Genomic DNA, 22,804 nt, shown 5'->3' with positions numbered 1-22,804 from the left:
CAACAGCCGCTCGGATACTACTAGCCCAGAGATGGAAAGAAGACGAAGTCCCTACCAGAGAAGAATGGCAAACCAAGCTGATGGACTCTGCCAAAATGGAAAAGTTGACTGGAAAACTCAGGAACCAAGACGACAAAAACTTTACAAAAGAATGGGAAACATTTATAAATTATTTAAAGCTGTGTTCTTCAACCTTGGGTCCCCAGATGTTGGTGGACTACAACTCCCATCCTCCCTGACCATTGGCTAAGCTGACTGGGGATTGTGGGTATTGGAGTCCAACAACATCTGGGGACCCAAGATAGAAGAGCACTGATTTAAAGGACTACTGTAAGCAGATGGAAACATTGGCGGGATTTTGATTTTACTTGTAGTGTAACAATTGCCATGGAAAACATGGATTGATATAATAGTTAAGAGTATGAAAAAGATGCAGTTTTAATGTTTAAAATGGGACTTCAGGGGGGGGAGTCCTTAGATTCAGAGGAATCTCTTTATATATGGATATGCATTTGAATTTTTTAAATATAATTTTGTGTTGTAAAATCAAATAAAAAGGATTTCAAAAAAAGGAAAAGAAACTGTGGATGGAGTGGCTCTTCCCATTCACATGTGAGATGGAGATCCAGCAGAGAATTCCATTGGCAGAAAGGGAGGGGGAGGGAGGAGGCAAAATCTTTTAACTCCTCCTTCCCCTGCAGCTCCCTGTACACACATACACACATACCATGCTGCTGGTCTGCCACCTTTGGGGGCACAAAGGATTGTGGGAAGGAGGAGGAGTTGTTGAATGTGTCCCATGAATGCAGTGCTGCTCAGGGGAGGCATCTGCTAGCAGAAACCTAGTTAGGACCCAAGCCATTAAATCCTTCAACAGACAGTGACTGCATATTATGTGCTCTGTTTGTTTACTGATTATTTTTTTTAGTTAGTTTTCTTTTCTTTTCTTTACTGATTTTTTTGCAGGCCAACACAGCAACTATAACACCTTTTAAAAACACATTACAATAAAACAGCTTATAATATAATATCGCCCACTGATCTCCAAGTTGCCCAGAAAAGGCATTTTAACACCTTTTTTTTTTAAAAAAAAATGGTTTTAAAAACTTGCTGTCTTTACAAGCAATGCTATTTTAGCACCATTACATTTGAAGATGTTTTAATTGGTGCTAAAACACTTTTTAGCCTACCCTTGAAAAATTAAATTCGAAACATCGCCTCAGTTAAAAATGATGTGAGCAGATTAAATAATTGATGGGAGAAATGATGGGGGTGGGGAGGGAGGTTGATTGAAAAAATGGCAAGCTCGTAATTGTCCCTTCCCCACCTGGACAATATGCCATGTCCACAAGAACATAGCAAAATGAGCAACATAGCAAGATGACAGACTGATAAATGGTGAGGACTAAAACAGATGGAGAGAGGTAAATATAAAGGAGAGTAGGGAAGGCAGGGTAGAAAAGGGCACTTAATCCACAAATTTATTACATATACATTTCATTTGCACAGGACCTCTTAAGCTTGGGGTTCAGTACTCCAGTACTAAAGCATTAACACAGAAAGTAGCCACAGAAAAAAGGTGACTGATTGGCACTGCAATCCTAAACATGCCAACTCAGAAGTAAATGCTATAAAAGTCAGTGGGGCTTACTCCCAAATAAGTGAGATTCAGAAATGCAGCCCAATGTTATTGATGGCTACTAGCATGGTGGCTATGTATTATTATCAGCGCTGGAGGCAGAATGCCTCTGAAATGCAATTCCTGGGAATCACAAATGGAGACAGGGCTGTAGTGCTCATGTCTTGCTTGTGGGCGTCTGTTGGGCATCTGGTTGGCCAATGTGAGGACATAACACTGGACTAAATGGTCCGATTCAGTGGGGCTCTTTTGCATCCTTTTGACTTTTCATAAGTAGTAAGTGTGAGGATGTCCTCATACTTGGTAACGTGTGTAATGGCTTTTAGGCATGCTTTGTATGGATGGGGAGATGGTGGGCTTCCTGTCCGCAGTTCAGTTGTGCTCTCCAGAAAACACATAAGAGTCCAAAATACAATTGCAGGGGTTTATTTATGACTACCATATACAAGAGGAAGGGTGGCGCTGTGGGTTAAACCACAGAGCCTAGGACTTGCCGATCAGAAGGTCGGTGGTTCAAATCCCCGCAACGGAGTGAGCTCCCGTTGCTCGGTCCCTGCTCCTGCCAACCTAGCAGTTCGAAAGCACATCAAAGTGCAAGTAGATAAATAGGCACCGCTCCGGCGGGAAGGTAAATAGTGTTTCCATGTGCTGCTCTGGTTCTCCAGAAGCGGCTTAGTCATGCTGGCCACATGACCCGGAAGCTGTACGCCGGCTCCCACGGCCAATAAAGTGAGATGAGCACCGCAACCCCAGAGTTGGCCACGACTGGACCTAATGGTCAGGGGTCCCTTTACCTTTTTACTATATACAAATCTCTACAAAGCTGTAGACACACTGTAGGCACACCGACTAAGCAGGATGCCAGACTTTTCATGGCCTTGCCTTGAAATGATAAACTCAAGGTCCTCCGATGAAACAAATTAGGAGATTCAGGATAGACATAAGGATTTGTACCTTCTCCTCACAGCCCTTAATTAATTGATGGGATTTGTTTCCACAATATGTGGGTGATTGGCAATGGATCGCTTAGATGGCTTTCAATTCATGGAGGATGTGTCTATCAGTGACTACCAATCATGATGAGTAGATGCAACCTCCAGATTCAGAAGCTGTTTGCTGAGGAGCAACAACTGGAGAGGCTCTTGTCTTCGTGACCTGCTTGTGGGCTGCCCAGGGGCATCTGGTTGACCCCTGTGCAGAACGGGATGCTGAACAAAGCAGAACAGGCTTTTAGTCTGATCCTCCTGCAGGGTTTTCCTTGATGCCGTGTTCTTGATGCTGAGCAGCTCAGTGTTTTAGATCTTCCTTCTCCTAGAAAAATGGACACTTGACTCATCCATATAACAAGTGACTGGCTGCCATGTTTTGGTCTGCAAGAAATCTGAGAGTCTTTTATTGAGGAATGGGGGATTTGAACAAAGAAATCTAATTGACCTGAGGCTAGAACCTAGCTACCGGGCTTCAACTTCAGAGTTTTCTCTGGCACTGAAGGAAATAGATTTCTGCTCCTGAAATCAGCAGACATGATTGGAATTACCAAATCTTCCAGAAGATCCTTTCAAAGCTGCCCTGTGAAAGGAAGAAGGGTTTTTTGTTTGCTTGCTTGTTTTGCTGGTATCCACGAAGCTTTTCTTTTCCTATTTCATTTCATAACGAAGTAAACAGAGACATAAAAATGGAATGACATTGGCAAGTAATGGAAAGTTTGCTCCTACTGACTTTACTTGGCTTTTGATCTGGCTCCAAATGAAGAGAGCATGAATTACAGGAGACCAGAAAGGATCCAGCACAGCCCTTTAGTTTTTTGTGATGACCCCTTTAGGTACTGTTGTTTGAAATTCCTGGGAAACGTTATTTGGATAAAATTGAGAAGAACTCGGGATGCGGAGCTAGGGGAGCCAGGGGTTCTGCTTCACAGACAACATGCCTTTTCTGGAGGGGTGTCCTGCCCAGGTCCAAGTTAAAGATTAAAAAACATAAGAAGGGAGAGCAGGGGCCTTGAAGTTGTCCATCAGCTGTTAGTTCCTGGATAGCAGACTGAGCTGGTACACATGTCATCTGCTCATAGTCTTCTCCACTGTGGTGAGATGTATCTTCCTTAGTGATTTTTTCTAAATACACACCTATACAATGGTACCTCGGGTTAGATATGCTTCAGGTTACATACGCTTCAGGTTACAGACTCTGCTAACCCAGAAATAGTACCTCGGATTAAGAATTTTGCTTCAGGATGAGAACAGAAATTGTGCTCCGGCAGCACGGCAACAGCAGGAGGCCCCATTAGCTAAAGTGGTGCTTCAGGTTAAGAACAGTTTCAGGTTAAGAAGTGACCTCCAGAACAAATTAAGTACTTAACCCGAGGTACCATTGTACATATAAAGTTAGCATTTGTAAATCTGTATCCTCTCCGGTCCTCTTTTCTCCTGATACATTTCCAACTTGGCAATGTGTAAGTAGCCATCCTAAATGGATCTTGTGGATTTCATTATGGTCTCCCGACCATTTCCCCCATAGTTCATTTAACAGGCACTCAGACAGAGAGGAGCTAAGGAGTATTGCCTGCTAATGACTTTTTCCAACAAAAGAAACAAAAATGTGGCACACCATCTCTTTGTTTGCAAATGCAATTTGGTGTGCATCCCTTTGATAATACGCCGGTGTTCATTTTAGACATTGTACGGCTGTAAACGTTGCAATCCTTTACATTCATTAAGCCCAGGACCATTTGCTATGTGTGAGCAAAGCAAGTGCCTGCCTATATCTCATACCCGTAAAGCATCCATTCTGAGTTACGCAGTAAATAAATGAGTCTGAGCCAGAAACCCAATTTCCAGAGTCCAGATCACTAAAGCTAAGTGAAACACCTTAGATAAATGTAACCTATTTCCAAAGGAATGAGAGTGCAATTTGATAACTGTCGATAATTCCCTCATTATGCCAAATGAGTTTGTCAACCAAGACGACTATGGGATGGTTGATCTTAATTTGTTAATAAAAAGTCTGAGGAGATATTGCAACTAAGATAAAACTATCTGAGTCATAAAGGCACAGCACACTTTTTAAAAAAGCATACTTGCACACCTTCAGAACGGTTAGTTTTTCACTAAGAGCACATGGATAGGACTTAACATTTTGAGACAGCATGCAGGGCCTAAACACAGGTGGAAGGGTACACTTCACTGGAGTTCAAAGATCAGATCAGAGAGTCCTGGGCCCAGACTGCAATTTCATTTTCTATAATGGGTGCCAGAGGGAAAAGAGACAATCGTAGACTATGTTCCAGAAAGTTTGTGTTATCTATGTTCCTGTTATTCCAGATATTATGAGATTTGTTGGAGTCAATGGAGAACAAGCGATATTCTGAACAGTGAGCTGGTGGCCCAGGCATTTTCTAGAACAGAGTGTGCTTGAATAGTAAAACTGGGACTTGTACTGTGAAAGACAGATAAATTTCTGCTTCTCTATTTGACATGGTAGCTCAGTTGCTACCGGAATCAGAGTTATTTGTGCCTAGTCAGGAAGGATAGACAGCTAATGGGAGGGACAAAGTGCCATAATAATCAGGGACCTTGATCCCTGGGGCAGTGGGAGTCACAGATCCTGTATACAGTGGTACCCCACAAGACGAATGCCTCGGAAGACGAAAAACTCGCTAGACGAAAGGGTTTTTCGTTTTCTGAGGTGCTTCGCAAGACGGATTTTCACTAGACGAAACGGCCCTGCCTCTCATGTCATGGTGACGGTCACTGCACGCACGCATACTCGCTTCCCTGCTCCTCCGGCTCCCTCCCACCTTCCCGCTGACGGCTCCTCCGGCTCCCTCCCACCTTCCGGCTGACGGTTAGTGCCTCGCGCCGCTGCTCACCCCCCTCGCGCGCTCCCCTCAGAGAGCCGTTGCCGCCAGCGCCTCTCTCTCCCTGGAGTCGCGCTCCTGAGCCCCGCCGCCCTCCAGCAGCCGCTTCGCACGGTGGCCACAACGCGTGGGTGAGTCTGAGGTACCGGCTGCGGCAGCTGTCCTGCTTCTCCCCACCCCTCCCCGCCGTTGTTAGTGTTTAAATGCAGTGGTGCTTCGCAAGACGAAAAAACTCGTGGAACGAATTAATTTCGTCTTGCGAGGCACCACTGTATAAGCCCCAATTATATGTCATTAATATATATCATTTGCTTGTTTGCTTATTTGTGGCCTATCTTTTACCAGGACCAACCAGGGTAGAGTACAGCATAGTTCAAATGCACACATGAGCGCAAACTCCTGCTATGCCTGCCTAGAAATACAAATAATACAACCCTCTATATGTCTACAAATGTCCTACAGATCATTTTGAGAATTTTCCTTGTGAAATGTTCCATATTATTACAGGGTGGGGGATCTTCCAAGTCTACATCTGGAAAAGAGTATGAACTGCTCCATTTAGTTTATTAAATGAGATTTACACAAACACACAAAAGCAACTGCAACTAGCCTTCATTGCCCTACTGATTTTTAGCACACTGCCTGTGACTATGGCAGATGCTGAAAGACGTTTCCAGAAGCTTGCACACATCAGAAACTATACACATTTGACTATTTGGTGAAAAAATGGTTTACAGTACAATCAGAACCATGTCTAGTCAGAAACAAGTCCTAGTGAATTCAGTGGTGCTTACTCCCAGGTAAGTGGGGTTAGAATTTCATCCTTAGGCAACTTTGTCTATCAAATATGAATTTGCCTTTGATGAAGATAATTCCTGATGTCACAATGAAATAGGCCAGAAAAATGATGCTTGGGGAAGAATTGGTCTATTTGTACAGTTGCAGCGGTTCAATAGAATGACAATTTAAAAAAAATCAAAACTTCAGTGGAATCTTTCCTTAATTAGGATCAACCAAAATGTTGCAAAATAACCAGCAAGCTTCATATGACTCTTCCTCAGGGTAGGTGCATCACAATCAGAGCAAAAAGAGGAGGGTGTTTTGTACAAAGGTCCCCAAGGGAGCCAGCATGGTGTCCTTTCAGAAATGTAGAAAACATAAATTCAGAATTAATATAGAAACTTTTCTTTCTGCTCACAACTCACAAGGCTGTATATTAAAGATGGCGTTGTGGTAGGCCTGTGGCTTGAACTACAAATTTGAAATTTGGACTATGGTGAGATGCCCTATTTCAGTCTTCTTGATCCTTACCCTCTCTTTTGGGTGGGGCGGGATGACTTTTGCTGCTCTCCCTCCAATCCACAAGATGGAGACATAAAGAGGGTAACAGCAGCACACACATTATGAAAGGAACCCATGACATGACTCATGCTTGGTTGGTAACACTTGCATGGATGAATCCGCAGGGTTAACCCTGCACTTGCCTGCCATTTTTCTGTGCAGTACCACTCCGCAAAGCAGGGTCGTTGTTTATCCCCTGCTGAACTCCCATTGGAAGTGATCACAGCAAAGAGATAAATGACCGCAATTGCAGGGGGCAGGGAGCTAGAAGATGTGGGAGGAGTTAAGCACCACTTCTGCCCCCATTTTTCTCCTGCATCATAGAGTCATAGAATGGTACAATTGGAAGGGACCCTGAGGATCATTGATTTCTCCCTCCCATCTCTCCCCCCCCCCCCCTTGTTATATCATTAAACATTTGGCACCATACATTTGCCAAGACAACATCTAGTTTGGCCAAAATAAGATGGCAGTCTTCCATCTGGACGCATCCTACACATATCATCCCTAAGCATTTGAATATGGAAAAGAGTAAGCAATCATCTCACAGCATCCCATAACATTTCATTAATTGTTATTGCGTTCTAATTCAATCAAACCATTGCATTAAGTATGCTTTTTTTAGGAGCAGGAATCCTTTATGCTTCCACAATGGTCCATTTTCAGTGACAACACTCCATCCTCACAGAAGACAGCTTTGTTGACTTCATCTGTCCTAAACTGTCTGTGGGATTTCAATTGCTGGTCTCTAATCCATACTAAGATTTACTTCTTAACTATTTGCAATTAAGATGTGCTACTTCTTTAGAGAAAAGCAAAAGGCTGTGGACACTTTCAGAATAGCTTAGAACGAATCCTGGCGATATAATTATTAGTCCAGGCTTTTCTTTGCATAATGCCAATGTCACAGTCACAGAACTGAGGGCAGCAGTACAAGGACAGGCTGCCCTCCCCTCAGTCACCAGTGAGTGTGTGGAGTAGATATTCCAGTCTTCCACACCTCATCAGCTCCTTTATCATCCCTCAAGCAGCAGCTTCTGGATTCCTCCAGACAACCTGTTTCTTGTGCATCCATCCCGATTTGCTTGCACACGGCATACACAGAGGTTATACTACGTCCTGTCTTCATTGAGATATTTTTTTTTCTGATTTGCTTGTGAGAGGATTATATGACAATGAACATTTACCCTGAATTCATCCTAATCCGCTTGTGTGGTAGTCAGACATCTTCCCATTAATCATTCATTCACCCCACACTTCTCCATGCATCTCCCCATTAGTTTCCTAACTGCAAAACCCTCCAGGGGGGTGTTGATTTTTGTAAGCGGATTTGTTGCACCACCACAACAGAGCACTTTCATTTATCTTTAATGGCCCAGACCTGGGCAATTGAATCCCTGCTGCAAAATACTGAGGGTGGAATTCAACACTGTGTTAAGAGGATAGTTGCATCAGTGCAAGCATTTCCACTCGCCAGATGGAATAGTTTTCCCTCTCTCTGCATGCTGTTCTTTCTGCATGCTGTCCCACCCAAGCATATTTGGGGCGGAGATGAGCAAGAGTGCTCTTGTGTTAGCATTCAACCCTGGCTCTCTGGAGGCAACCTTCCTTCCTCTTAGGACTCCCTCTGAGGCTTACAGTGGTACCTCGGGTTAAGTACTTAATTCATTCTGGAGGTCCGTTCTTAACCTGAAGCACCACTTTAGCTAATGGGGCCTCCTGCTGCTGCTGTGCCACCGGAGCACGATTTCTCTTCTCATCCTGAAGCAAAGTTCTTAACCTGAGGTACTATTTCTGGGTTAGCGGAGTCTGTAACCTGAAGTGTATGTAACCCGAGGTACCACTGTATAACCTTTCAGGGAGGAGTCTGAAGGCTTATAGCCTCTCATCAACCTCTACCCTCCTTCACCAGAGCCCATCTATGATAATTAGTGCTGAGGCTACTCATGAGCAAGCAGCCAGCCTGCCAGCTTTTTCCTCACAACTACTTTTTAAAAGAGGAGAAAGCATCAAGGACAGCTTGACCCTAGTTGTTTTCAGAGTGGAGGTAGGTTGCTTTACGGTCATTATTCTTTTGTGTTTGATTACCTGATGAAGTCAAGTAAATCCTATTATTTCTGTCATAGAGGTTTTGAGAGCCACTGAAGTAAATCTCGATAACCTGCAATTTCCTGGTGAAGAGCTACAAGAGAGTTGTTAGGTGCTCTTTAAGCGTGGCACACAACAAAATCCGCAAAACCTCTGGCCAAGGCTCGCTTGCTCCTTTTCAGTGGCTGCTCCTGGTGTGAGGACTAAAACAGTGCTGCCTGCCACCCCAGTCTCCAAACGATATGAGATTCCAGGGGATCCAGGCCATGTTTCGTTTTGGAATGAGGCACAGCAGAGACGGTGGTGTCTTTATGATATATGGCTTACTTATACATATATAAAACCTGAGCCTACAGTGGAGGGGTTCCCAACATAAACACTCCCAAAGCATTTTATTTTTCCCATAGTCATAGCCTTGGATTCAAACAGACATCATTATTCTGTCTCTCTGCATTCTTCCAGCTTGTTGGGTCACATCTGGCCTACATCACCGCAACTCTCTACTCCAAATTCTAGCTTTGTTTGTCCACCCATTCACCACCTCACACCAAGCCCCTTAATTCCCCATCACCTCACCAAGAAGCTAGTTTGGCTATTCCAGCTTTAGACTGAGTCAGGCAACAGTATTGCCTGACTCAGTCTAAGGCTGACTCAGTATTGCCTATGTCAGCCATGCTGCCCTCCAGATGCTTTTGAGTACAACTCCCATCATCCCTGAATGTCTTGAACCCCTGACCTACCTGGCAGCAAGTCAGTATATCAAGTCCGAAGTTCAAACTCTGAGGATCAATCCACACAAGCAAAGTCCAAGGTCCAAAGGTCAGGAAACACAGTACAGGGTCAATCCAAGTAGGCCAAATATGAAGTCCAGCAGTCAGGATACAGTCCAGAGTCAAACCCAAAGCACAGTCCCATAGAGGTCCAGGAGCATCCAAGCCAAGGTCCACCAACATGGGCAGTTGAGCAGTCACAGCACCTCAGCTCTGCTTCCCTTTTGCTTTTTGCATGCTGATTGCAGCATCTGTGCTTGATGAGCCATGTGAGCCTCACCTGTCCTCAGTCTACTGCAGCTGAGGAATCACACACCTCCTCCCAGAGCTAGCAATCTCCACCTGGGCAGCTAGGGAGCTGGGCTGTGGGCCCTTGCCTGCCTCAGCCTCCTAGAGCGCCCCTCTCGCTCCTCCCTCTGCCTCAGAGCCCACGGTGTTTATGGAGACAGGGGCCCCTCTGGCTCTGGGTCCTGCTGCTCTGGTTCCTGTGCACTGACACCCATCTCCTTGCCATCCTTCATCACCCCATGAGTACTTCCTTCCCCATTCCTCTGCTTGCCCTAGTTGCCCCAGTCCTAGCTATACCTGGCGCTGGGATTCTCCTCCTCCTCTCTCACCTCCCCTGTATCCTGCCAGTTCATGACACTGAATGACTGTAGCCCAGAACATTTGGAGGGCACCAGTATGGCCTACACTGATTGGCCACAGGTTTCTGAGGTTTTGGACTAGAGTATTTCCAACCCCACCTGCAGATGCCGGGGATGGACTTTAAGATGTATCATGAGTTTGTGGATGCCAGTTTCCTATAATCCCTGAATCTAGCAAGTGTTAGAATTTAATCAAGGCTTGGGGTGTTAAACTAGGTGCCAAACCTCTCTAATCTGTGGATCCAGCAAGTGTTAAAATCTAATTAAGCCAGTCTAGTTTCCTGGGAGCACCTGGGTGAACGGCCATAAAGAGAACAAAGGGATAAAGAAGGCTCAGCAGGCGATGGCAAATGGGTGAGGGGGCCCTCCCTCAACAGGTAAAGCCAGAGTTTAGAGTAGAGAGGTGAGAATTAGCAATAATGTGACCTAGAAGTAAAGCAGCAAGCTAGAAAGCCAGAGAGACAGAGCATAATGTTTGTTCATTAGGGTCTTGTCAGTCTTCCCAAAGGTTAGCTGTATGGTACTAATATTACTTTTGATGTTTGTTTTAGTGCATGAGCACTTATTCTAATCTGAACAAGCAATTTCAAAAAATATAATTGATCCATCCCTGAAGTGCTACTGTTCCTACTAACCTAGGCTGCCCAGACTGCTTTCATTTCAGAAATTAGACCGCAATTGTTACAAAAAGATGACTTCCATGCTCATCCGTTTACTTGTAAGGAATCGGAATTTCCTCAGCTTTAACAGTCCTCTTTTGTGCATGTGAAAGTGACCCACTAAATAAACACCACTTACACACATCTAGAAAAATCCATTGGAATATTCTGGATAATGCAGCAAGGAGTATATGATGGCCCCAGATAATTTGCAAGCAAGAGAAAATCATGTCAGGATTTCCACAGCTAATTTAGAATCTACAATTTCTCTAGAGCCAAGTGCATTTTGTGATTAATTTGTCACATTCAATTACAAATTAAGATTTCCTTTTTTTTAAAAAAAAAAAAGCTGTTTGTAGTCATAGCTGCCCCCTGTGAAAGACAGATGCTTTCTTTATAGCTAATCATACACATGGACACACAGAGTTATCATAAATTATATCTCTTGATTTAGGCTATGATTTAAGAAGAATTTTCAAACTAGCAACTAGATATCTCCTATTTAGTTGAGAAAAATTGTGCCCGATTAAACATCCTACTAAGGCGTTACTACTATCGATTGATACATTGTAATAATTCTTTTCATATAACAATTAGTTAAGAATTACAGAGATAACTGACTAAGTGCATATTTACTCTGAAGCAAGCTTGCTGAGGTCAAAAGATTGCAGCCTTTAATTTCTTATGTGCCATCTTTCAAGAAAAATATATGAAGAATGATGTTGTGCATCTTTTTACTATTTGGTGGGATCTATAAATTAGGGATTTCTGTATGATATGCAAGTGGAACAGGGCTACACACACAAAATGAAAAGGTGCTTCAATGTTTGGAAATAACTGTCCATTATGTATATTAAACCCCAAAGGCCATTTAACAGAGACATATTATGTTCTTCACCATGTCACATAAACCACAGTTGAATCTAAAGGCGCAGGGACAGAAACAGTCATCACCAGCCAAGCAAGAAATATGTCTCCACTGAACATGGAAAACAAAAAAGATTGCAGTTCTTTGCTGCTCAAGTTCTGGTGGGAACCCAGTGGTTGTGAAAATGTGAGGGGAGAGGGGAATGTGCATTGCTAGCAAAAAAAGAGGAGACATTTGTTACATTTTCCTTTAAAACAAAAAACAACCACCACGTCATAAAGAAAACAAAATCAATTCCAAGTCAGGTTTTTCAATACCACATTTATGCATGGTGTTAAGGGTGGCCTCGCATATCTCTGTACATCACTTTATTACTCAACACTCAATGACCCACGGCTGAAAGTGAGGGCTGCACTGTAAAGCATTGTGGTTGAGCTCATGATGAGGTGTTCATTTGGGTCAGACATGCAAATCAACACTCAAAGCTGAAGTAGCAAAGTGATGAATGAGCGAACGTGTGTAAACCAGCTCATAAACACGTCTGAACTTCTGGCTATATCAGGGCTTTGCAGGCTTATATCAAGGAAGTATATTCTTAGACAGTCTCCTGAACCTTATTGTGCTCCCAGAGACCCAAGTTCCTTTCAGCAGCTTCATCTGTGCAACCAGTTCTAGAGGAGAGTGACGTGGCCATGGATTCCTTGATAACCTCAAAACTGGAACTGTTGTAATGTACTGTGCATGGCGCTACCTTTAAGAACTTTCCAGAAACATCAACTGGTTCAGAAGGTGGCAGAGCGCTGGGTGCTGTAGTGCATCTGCCAATGTCCCCCACCGTGCTTCTCCTTGTCAAGGTTTTGGATCGCTCGGTGGCACATTATGCCTATGTGGAAAGAATCACACTAACTCCCAGTTTGTTTCAGGACACAATTTAAAGTGTTGGACTAAACTTTTAGATCTTTAAATAGGTTGATTCCCAGGTACTCTCTGCATGAACTTCCCCATTCTGGCCCTGCTTTAAGTACAGGGCCGGCCCACCCATGAGGCTAGGGGATCATCTCAGGCGGCAGATCCACAAAGGCAGCAGATCCCAGTGTCAATCTTTCTCTCCTTTGCACCCTGTTCCTGATCTTCACTCGTCCCTTCCTTGCTGGTGGGAAGCGGAGTGCCATTTTGAGGCATGCTTGGGCCAGCATTGCCTGAGATCAAGGTGGCTGGTACAAGGGACAGTGGTTGTGGTGTCACATTTATGGTACAATCCCCTCAACTGAAGTCATCAGATCTGTCTGCTAGGCTAGTGAGAACCATTTAGTATCAGAGAACATAAACTTTTTTTAAAATGCAGTTCTTATTGTAATTTTGTTTACAGCTGCTATTGCTTGATGATGATGATGATGGATGCTTTTTTGTCTTTAATATGTGCATTTTTATTGACGTATTTGCTTTTTATTGAAGTGTATTCATTTTATGTGCTTGTAAGCTGCCCTGGGAGCTTTTTAAAAGCTGTGTGGCAAGCTAAACATTTAAACAAATAAGCAAAGGATACATGTTCCACTTCCTTGCGGATCTGCATGTTAGCACTGGCGTATCTGAAGCTACAGTCGGATAATATCACACACTAAGGAAGTGTAACGGTCATGCAACAGAGAAGGAACAGACATCGCATCGTATAACGGTGTTAAGGTAGCTACACTCCAAATCCCACAACACTGGATAACTCATATCCCCAAGTATCTGTTCATTTTGCTTAAAGCGTCACACACTGTGTTCAGGTCACTCCGAAGATCCTGGACAACGTTTTCAATACTTCTGGTGTCTTTCAGAATTTCAATGCTTTGGGTGTATGGGTTGAAATATACTGAAAAGGGACGGTTGATTGATTTTGCAAAGTCCCTGAAAGTTAAAAAAAAAAAGAAAGAAAGAAAATTAACTCCTATTTCTGTGCCTTCAGATAAGAGAAAATTAGATTTGGGGGTTGTTTTTAAGGGTCAAGCGAGAGAACTTGCCTCATTTTTTCTTTGGCTTCTTCAAAACTTTCAGAGACAAAGTAAGCTTCCTGGAAAGTCGTGATAAGGCATTCTTGCAAGCAGGTTGTCTTTGGATCAAATGTTTTCACATTGGCTTTATCAGACAGAGCGTGCTGCAAAACACACGACATCATCTGTTAAATTATATTACAGAATGCTCAAGTGTTTCTGTACACCCAGCTTTTATAGCATAGTATGCTCTCAAACACAGTTGCTAGTCTCACCCATTTTATGTAGAGTGGTCTTTAATCATCAATAGGATGAATCAATTCTTATTCAAAAAATTGTTAGTTGCTGTAAGAGCCTTTCCCCCAAATGATGACATAATCGAAAACAACTAAGAGCTATCTCTGCCCCATATGCATAAGCGGCTTAAATCATCAACCTTGAAGAGACAGTTATCAATAAATATTCCAAGCAGAATTACTGGGGTAGCGCAAATTACCAGCTTCTCCAGGCAATAAACGTTTGCCCATTTTACAAGTAAAATTTTATCTTACGATGTTATTCACACAACTTATGCCATTTGTGTGACAGTCAATATCGTATCTTGAAAATGCATTTCGGTCTACAAGTGAAATAGATATATGGCGAACAGTTGATAATTTTTTAAAAATTGTATGTTGATAGAAGACATTATTACCCTTTCACGCAAATACTGCTAGGGAAGGACTATGCAAACAGATAGATAGATTATAGTGATAAGAGGAAGCAAAGGAGGACATGCATGTATTTCCAAAAGAGCAATTGAACAGCATCCTTGTGATAAGAAAGAGAAATGAATTTGCTGTGTTTGGACACCATATTAAACTATAGTTTAGCGGAGCATGAACAGGCCCAGCCTCTTTCAGGGTCCCCACAGTCTGACCCCAGATGCTCCTCTGCGTGGCTTCACCACAGTCAGCAGGGCCAGAATAGTGTTTGACATTTAACTATGCTGACTTTAAAGAGGCCAGATTTGGAAACTATAGTTTGAAATTTCGCTTGTTTGAAACAAAGCACAATCACTTTCATTGGTTCAGACAATACGATAAACTGTAAGCTAGCCAAAAGCGGGGCATAACGGGCTTATACATTCTCTGCCGTCATGCGAAATGACCTACAACACAACCCCTGTGCAGATAGGGAGTTGTCTGTATATATATGTTTTTAAGTGTTCAATATCAAAGGCAGGCACACTTTAAATCAGACATTCCCACACTTGTTCCTCTCCAGACGTGTTGTTCAAAACATGTGGAGATGCAGAGGGGATAGAAATTCAACTCAGTTCTAATTTAAAGGTGAATCTATTAAATTCACACTTTCTAAAACAATATGCAAACAACACAGCTATCTGTTTGCAATTCACACATACCCAGTTTTTGCAATGCAGTTCTCCAACCGATAATGTTTATAAAAATGCTTATATTAGCAGAAAGTGTGAATATATTGGTAAAAATAGCAGCAGCACTGGCAAGAGGAATAGAGACATTTCAGGATCAAATCCGAAACTGGGACGGTTTTTGTAATTCCGGGACTGTCCCTGAAAAATCGGGACACTTGGAGGGTATTCCCAATTCCCCTCACAGAGCTACAACTCTCAGAGTTACATGTGAAGAGAGATTGGTTGTTAAACCACGCTGCAAGTTGCTAGCCTCACTACACTGTAGGTTTCTTAATTGTGGGGGGTTTTTTTAATTCTGCTTGAGAAAATAAACCTTCTGGAAAAGACGCACTTAAATATTGGAAGGTTGCCTATGGCAACAGGCATTTTCGGATGGCGTGTTTTCAGATTGCCAGAAATGTTTTACAACATCAGTAGAATTATTTTTAAATAAAATTTAGACCGATGTAATGTTATAGATTGTTTACACAAATGGAAGGTGTTTTTAAAGATCAAGAACCCCCTAAATATATCCCCGGCCTCAAGTTTATGTCTTTTACCAGTATCATTTCAAGGTGCTTTTGGCAAAAGCCCACACGTTGGCAGAGCCCTGCTTCTGGTAGAGCCTGGAAGAGAGGTATTTCTGCTTCATTCAAACACTCTCCAATGGCTTTGCTTGGAGGTTAGGACTGCACTGCCCATTTTGCCACTCTTTCTTTCAAATCCATGCACTTGTGGAAAAGGAATGAATGCTTTATTTGGAATCGGGCACCTTTTTGAAATGTGTTTTTCAAGCGCTCCAAAACACATGTACTAACGGTTACCAGGGCCGTTCAGAAAGAGGTAAATACAATCAGCCTCGAATTATACAAGAAATATGTATCTTTATGCAGCAGAGAGCTGGTTACTAGCCATAAATAATGCAGGCTTATGTATATTTATTGTTTACATTCCTACCTTGAGTTCTCCAATGGAAGATAGAAGCCCTGCTCCGTAAGCCCGGAGTTGCCCGTCTTGCTTACAAAGGCCAAATTCAATAGTGAAAAAATAGCACTGTAAGAAAGAGAAAGAGATGCCCCCTGAGTCCGGATGTGTGCACAAGTTCAAAGAAAGCATGTCATCAGGGCTTTTGCTTGCGTACACCACTACTTCAGAATTTCATGTTTTTTAAATAAGTTCAATCAAGGACATACACATTTCAGTACTTTAAATGTAATTTCCCCACAAAGGGCAAAATCAGGGACGCTCTGATTTATTTCCTCCGGCTCCGTCCCAAATCTGTTTAAGAAGTGTCGCCATTAGAATCAGCATGATTCATGGAAGGAAGCACCTATGGTTGAGGCAGTACACGTGCCCCTTTGTAGCAGCCAGTAAGTGTGAAGTGTTTGCTTGAATATGTTAAATTATTCCAAACCATCTTCGCCCACATACACACAAAATCAACAAAAAAGGCACAGGTTATATATACATATACATACACTTATATACAGTTTTGAAATGCAGGCATATCATGAAATGCTACAAAGAAAGAATCCAAAATGCAGGCAGCTGTATTGATCCATATATATATAATATTAATGCACACACACATCCAAAACAACTGCAGTGCATGGTGTAATACCCAGTTATTAGAATTAACTGACAGTCATATATTAGGAAGCTGCAAATGGTCAAGTAGTGGCTGGCTACAATGCTGAAGTTTAGGTAGGGAGACCCAGGTTCACATCCCTGATCAGTCAAGTGGCATGGCTGAAATCCTATACGTAGTTGCCTGGGTGTAAGCTCCATTGAACTCAGTTGTGCTACCTTCTTACTGCATAGCCACTTTATGGAGCATATGTAAAGGAAAAGGTAAAGGGACCCCTGACAGTTAAGTCCAGTCGCGAACAACTGTGGGGTTGTGGAGCTCATCTCGCTTTACAGGCCGAGGGAGCTGGCGTTTGTCTGCTCCACAGACAGTTTTTCCAGGTCATGTGGCCAGCATGACTAAGCCGCTTCTGGTGAAACCAGAGCAGCGAAAGGAAACACTGTTTTACCTTCCCGCCAGAGTGGTACCTATTAATCTACTTGCACTTTTTTGGCGTGCTTTCAAACTGCTAGGTTGGCAGGAGCTGGGACAGAGCAATGGGAGCTCACCCTGTCATGGGGATTTGAACCGCCAACCTTTTGATTGGCAAGCCCTAGGTTCTGTGGTTTATTTAGACCACAGCGCCACCTGTGTCCCTATGGAGCACATTTAGCTTTATTAACATATCTGCAACCTTTAGCTTTTAATTCAACAATGAAACAATTCTGCAAAGTTAAGCTTTTACTGCTAGCAGGAAATAGTAACCCCCTAAATGGAAAAGAGTGTCGAGCCTCTGCTTGATTCTTCTCCTCCTTCTCAGAGTTCTTCTATGGAGTGACAAACAATAAACAATAGAAACACCTGAAGGCCTCAAGATCACCTCAGTCACTTGCCCATGCCAGGAGGGGCCATCACTTAGCCTCAGTTCCGGTGAGTTCCGCCTGAAATAAGCCCTGCAGCCATGGAAATAATCAAGTACTGAAAGACCTACATTGGCTCCCAGTACGTTTCCAAGCACAATTCAAAGTGTTGGTGCTGGCCTTTAAAGCCCTAACCAGCATCAGTCCTGTATACCTGAAGGAGCCTCTCAAACTCCCATCGTTCAGCCTGAACACTGAGGTCCAGCATCGAGGGCCTTCTGGCTGTTCGCTCACTGTGAGAAGCAAGGTTACAGGGAACCAGACAGAGGGCCTTCTCAGTAGTGGCACATGCCCTGTGGAATGCCCTCCCATCAGATATCAAGGAAATAAACAACTATCTGACTTTTAGAAGGCATCTGAAGGCAGACCTGTTTAGGGAAGTTTTTAATGACTGATGTTTTAATGTACTTTTAATCTTTTGTTGGAAGACACCCAGAGTGGCTGGGGAAACCCAGGCACATGGGCAGGGTATAAATAATAAATTGCTGTTGTTTTTGTTTACCTGTGTGAAAAATGAGATGCAAAAAGACCTTCTGTAGGAGAGTTGTGAAAGAACCTGGAGGTTTGAATTTGCAATCTTAGTCAAGACGAATGTGTAGGTATTCTTGAAAACCCGAAAGCCTGAATTAGCACCAGTTTATTTAACAGAATGGTCGAGCTGCACATAATCTGAAAGTTAGCCTGATAGTATAGTATGATTACCACCAGGTGGTGTTTCTGCAGCACATTAGGAAGAAACACAAGGTTGCAAGGCTGTTTTGCTGTTGATTTTAACCACCTTCTCCATGTGATCCACTGTTGGCAGGGATCCCAAAAGCCATTTAAAGCACACGTACGGGACTTGCACTAGCCAAGTGGAATAATGGACTTTTCATGAAACAGCTGACTTCCATTGCTTATCAGAAAGTGCTTTTTAGAAGGCTTCTATCAGTTTGCCATGAGGCATCGGGAGCTGCTGTTTGAGGAAAACAAATCTAAAAAGTCCCTCAGGCCCACAGAGCTAGTTCCACATTCTCCATAGATCATGGCCTTTATCTCCTGTGGTTTTCAAGATATATGAATTACTCATATTTCTCTGAATACAGTTGACTCACAATTTACACTCCTTTAACTGGTGCAAATTCAGCTTGTATGTGCTTGGCCAAAAATAAATTTAAAAATGAAAGGGAGTGGTTGTCATTGGGGACAATGGCCATTGCACTCATCTTAGCATCTGGAGGTACAAGGGAGCGTGTGTTTTGACTCTGTGTGATTAAGTCATCTATAAACACAGGGAGACAAACAAATTAGCACAGGCTAATGAATAATGGCATATTTCTGGAGAGGGATACATGGTTGTATAGTCATGGTGTTAATTCCTATTCTATCTGATGTCACTATTTCTGTTGCAGAGATAATGCAATCTAAGCCAGGAATAGCCAGTGTTGAGCCCTCTAGATGTTGTACAATGACAATACACAACAGCAAAACCAATGGCCAAGAATAATGGGAACTGCGGTTCAAGAACATCTGGAATGCAAAATGTTGACTACTCCTGATCTAAGCCATCTCAGGTTTAATGCCAGCAGCCAAGGTAACTAAGGTAGGTGACAGCATTTTCTCCTCCTTTCATTTTGACTAGCCCCCTCCTTCATTTTATAGATTATAAAGGATCTAGAAATAACATGGGCATGGGTCCTACCTAGGCTTCATCTAGCGTTAGTATGCTCCCAGCAATGGCAGCAACTTCCATCAATTTCCCCTTTCACCTCTTCTGCCCTTTGAAAATCTTCTCTGGAGAGTTAGGGGACCCTCTGGAACAACACAAGAGGCCGTGCAGGAGCCAGGAGAAAAGAGAACTGGCAAATACCTCCCCCAGTTCTGTTAGCAGGATCCTAGTGATCCCAGGTCTCTTTGTGAACAGTAGAAGCCCTTCTCTTTGTGGATGCCTAGTTAAGATCCAAGCCATTGTGTGGAATAGTTTGCAATCTTCTTGTCACATCTATTCATTTGTAGAAATGGGGTATTATTTACCTGTCTGCCAAAGATGCTCTAGAATTTAATTCACTTATGCTTATGCGTAAGGTTGCCGATAACAGAGAACTAGTGGAATTAGTGTTTTAAAAGGGATGTATTCCATCACCGTATATACATGCCAAAATAACTCATTTTCATTTTATAAGGGATAACAGTCTTTGAAAAGCCTGAGTTTTGAGAATATATATATAGATAAACTAAAGATAAAATGTCCAGATGGTAAAATGTAATTTGTATCTGCCAAGTTCTAATTTTTATCAATACCATATATTTAGAACAACTCTTCATATGAATAATAAGAAAAAGCTACTGCAGATGTAATTTATTTCCTGTATGCAGCATCTATAGTAGATTCTGATTCACAAAGCTTTTGTTAGGATAGAGAAGGAAGTATCTCGCCCAATGCTGCCATCTTCAGATCATTAGTCCTTAATACAATTATTTTAACCTTTGCAGAATATTCTGTTGATTTCACTGCTTTGGAGAACTATTCTGGCAATAAATCCATTCTAATTAAGAAAAGATAAACTAAAAATAGAGGACTCACATTTTAAATAAGAATAGGCTCCCATCAGGCTTCACTCTGTTTTCTTTAATTTCTTTAACATATACTGAGTTATTCTCTGCTAAGCCTTTTAAAGTGTTTTTTTTAAAGTATTCTTAAATTAAAAGGGGGTAATTAAAAGCATTCCTCAAACCAATTCAATTATCTGAGATTCTCCTTTCTTTGGTTATATTTATTGCTTCCTTCTACAGCTACTAAAACAATGTAGTAGAGAAATAAATAGTGATTCTCAATTTAGATGCCTTTCAACATACAAAGGTATTCTGAAATACTGGCTCCCAGTCCATCAAACACATCAGGTGTGCAGCTCGTAGAGTTCCTATTAAACTTAATAGTTTCAGTAACTGAGATAACAGCAGATGCACCTATCATATCCCATCAGAAAATGCTTTTACAAATGCTCATTCTTCTTCCTTTAACTGAAGTCAAGGGCCTTTGCCCAAATTCACCTAAACAGGAGCATAAGTGATGCTTCCTCATGCATGAAGGCATCTTTACACCTTCAAATGTCTCTTGAATATGGGCCAGTGGAAATTGCCCCATTAATGTCAGTAGGAACCAGAGGAAGCCCTAGAAATGCACAATCGGCAGGGAGTTTATTCTGTCGAGCCATTAAATTGGGGCCTCCTGTGGAAATGATCAATGCAACACGCTGGGCCAGGAGAAGCTCACCTGATAAAAGGAAACAAAGTTTCTTACTCTACTATGCATTTATTTGATAGAGGCTGGAAGGCATTTACTTGAAGCAGCATTTTGGGGCTACAGATCATTATTAAAAATATATACAGTGGTGCCTCGCAAGACGAAAAGAATCCGTTCTGTGAGTCTCTTCGTCTAGCGGTTTTTTCGTCTTGCGAAGCAAGCCCATTAGCGGATTAGCGGATTAGCGCTATTAGCTGTTTAGCGGCTATTAGCGGCTATTAAAGGCTTAAGGGATTAGCGGATTAGCTGCTAAAAGGCTATTAGCAGCTTAGTGCCTTAGAAAAAGGGGGTGGGGAGCGGGAAAAAACCCCAGGAATCGCAAGACATTTTCGTCTTGCGAAGCAAGCCCATAGCAAATTCGTCCTGTGAAGCACCTCCAAAACGGAAAACCCTTTCGTCTAGCAGGTTTTCCGTCTTGCGAGGCATTCGTCTTGCGGGGCACCACTGTATACCGTTGTACCTTGGATCCCAGATGGCTTGCTAGTCAAATGTTTTGGCTCCCGAATGCCACAAACCCAAAAGTGAGTGTTCCATTTTGTGAATGTTCTTTGGAACCTGAATGTCCGACACGGCTTCCAATTGGCTGCAGGAGCTCCCTGCAGCCAATCAGAAGCCACACCTTGGTTTCTGAACATTTTGGAAGTCAAACGGACTTCCGAGGTACCACTGTATATATGAAGATGATTATTTCAAAGATGAGTGTGTGTGACAGAAATCCACACACCTTCATAACAGCATAGGAGCTTCCCAGATCATTTACTGATTTAGTATCTATGCTAAGCATATATTCTAGAAATAAGTCGATCCACTGATATCAATGGTGTAACTTTGGGTGGAAGAGGACAAGAGCTGGACACAATTTACAACCCCTTATGTCTAATACAAAGCTAACTGTGGCCACTCATCTAAAGATACAAAATACCTGTAATTTTAAAGCACTAAGAAACAGTAGCAATTCAATTGCTGGCATTGCCAGATCCCTAGCTCTAGCAGAATTGTGTCCCCTCCCATCCTAAACAGAAGAGGGAAGCTTACCTTGACCTATCATGTATCCTTGGCCTCTTCCACTTTTATATCTCCACAGCATCACCCTCTCTTCTCATAGGGAGTCCTGTCTGTGTCACTTCTGAACTAGAAGCACACAGCACAAGAGATGGCTAGAAACACTATTCATGCTACATTCATTGCTGAAGTAAGGGAAATGGGTTGGTGCCAGTACAGAAGCCATGGTGCGTCAATAACAGCAATTCTCCACCTGGTCTCCACAGGAGGGGGTTTTTTGGCGGGGGGTCAAAGTTGTAGCTGAGGCTAAAAATAACTGGTACTACTGAGAGAAAAGAAGTTTCACTGTCTTGACCATAGGTCATAAGAGAAAGCATGTAAAATACATGTGTAAGCAAATAAAAATTTGTGGCACACAGCCTTCTGTTAGTGAAAGGAGGAGTGAGGGAACCTTTAGCAACTCCTTCCCCCATCACCTCCAGAGAAGGTGGGCATAGTGTAGAAGGGAGACTCACTCACTAAAGGCCTTCTTGAACCCTGTTCCACTGACAGATCGCTCCATTGGATCAAAGAGTCTCCCATCAGCAACTGGATACTGTGGGAACTGCAACAGGAAGGATCATTCAGTTTGTAACTCACAAGTTAATTCTGTTATCATTGAGTGGAGGTGTTGCTTAGGCCAGTCCCAATGTGACTGCAGCTTAATAGCCAAACGGATATGCTGTTCCCTGCAAGCAACATTCCCTTCAAATGAGTAGAAACTTTGCTTATCTCTTC

The 22,804-nt window shown here is 42.6% G+C and overlaps 1 protein-coding gene across 1 annotated transcript in view; it reads right to left on the bottom strand.

The window, feature by feature from the left end:
* Positions 1-12,166: 12,166 nt before the first annotated feature.
* TPH2 (tryptophan hydroxylase 2) overlaps positions 12,167-22,804 on the bottom strand; it is a 64,249-nt gene continuing 53,611 nt past the window's right edge. The window contains exons 9-11 of the mRNA XM_083399858.1: positions 16,213-16,308; positions 13,872-14,005; positions 12,167-13,758 (exon numbers count right to left, since the gene is read on the bottom strand). Coding sequence (XP_083255984.1) covers positions 13,584-13,758; positions 13,872-14,005; positions 16,213-16,308 — 405 coding nt within the window. The 3' untranslated portion in view covers positions 12,167-13,583. The remainder of the gene's footprint in view (positions 13,759-13,871; positions 14,006-16,212; positions 16,309-22,804) is intronic.

Source organism: Podarcis tiliguerta (assembly GCF_965153285.1).
Source record: "Podarcis tiliguerta genome assembly, chromosome: 10".
NCBI lineage: Eukaryota > Metazoa > Chordata > Lepidosauria > Squamata > Lacertidae > Podarcis > Podarcis tiliguerta.
This window is presented reverse-complemented; position numbering and strand designations above follow the sequence as displayed.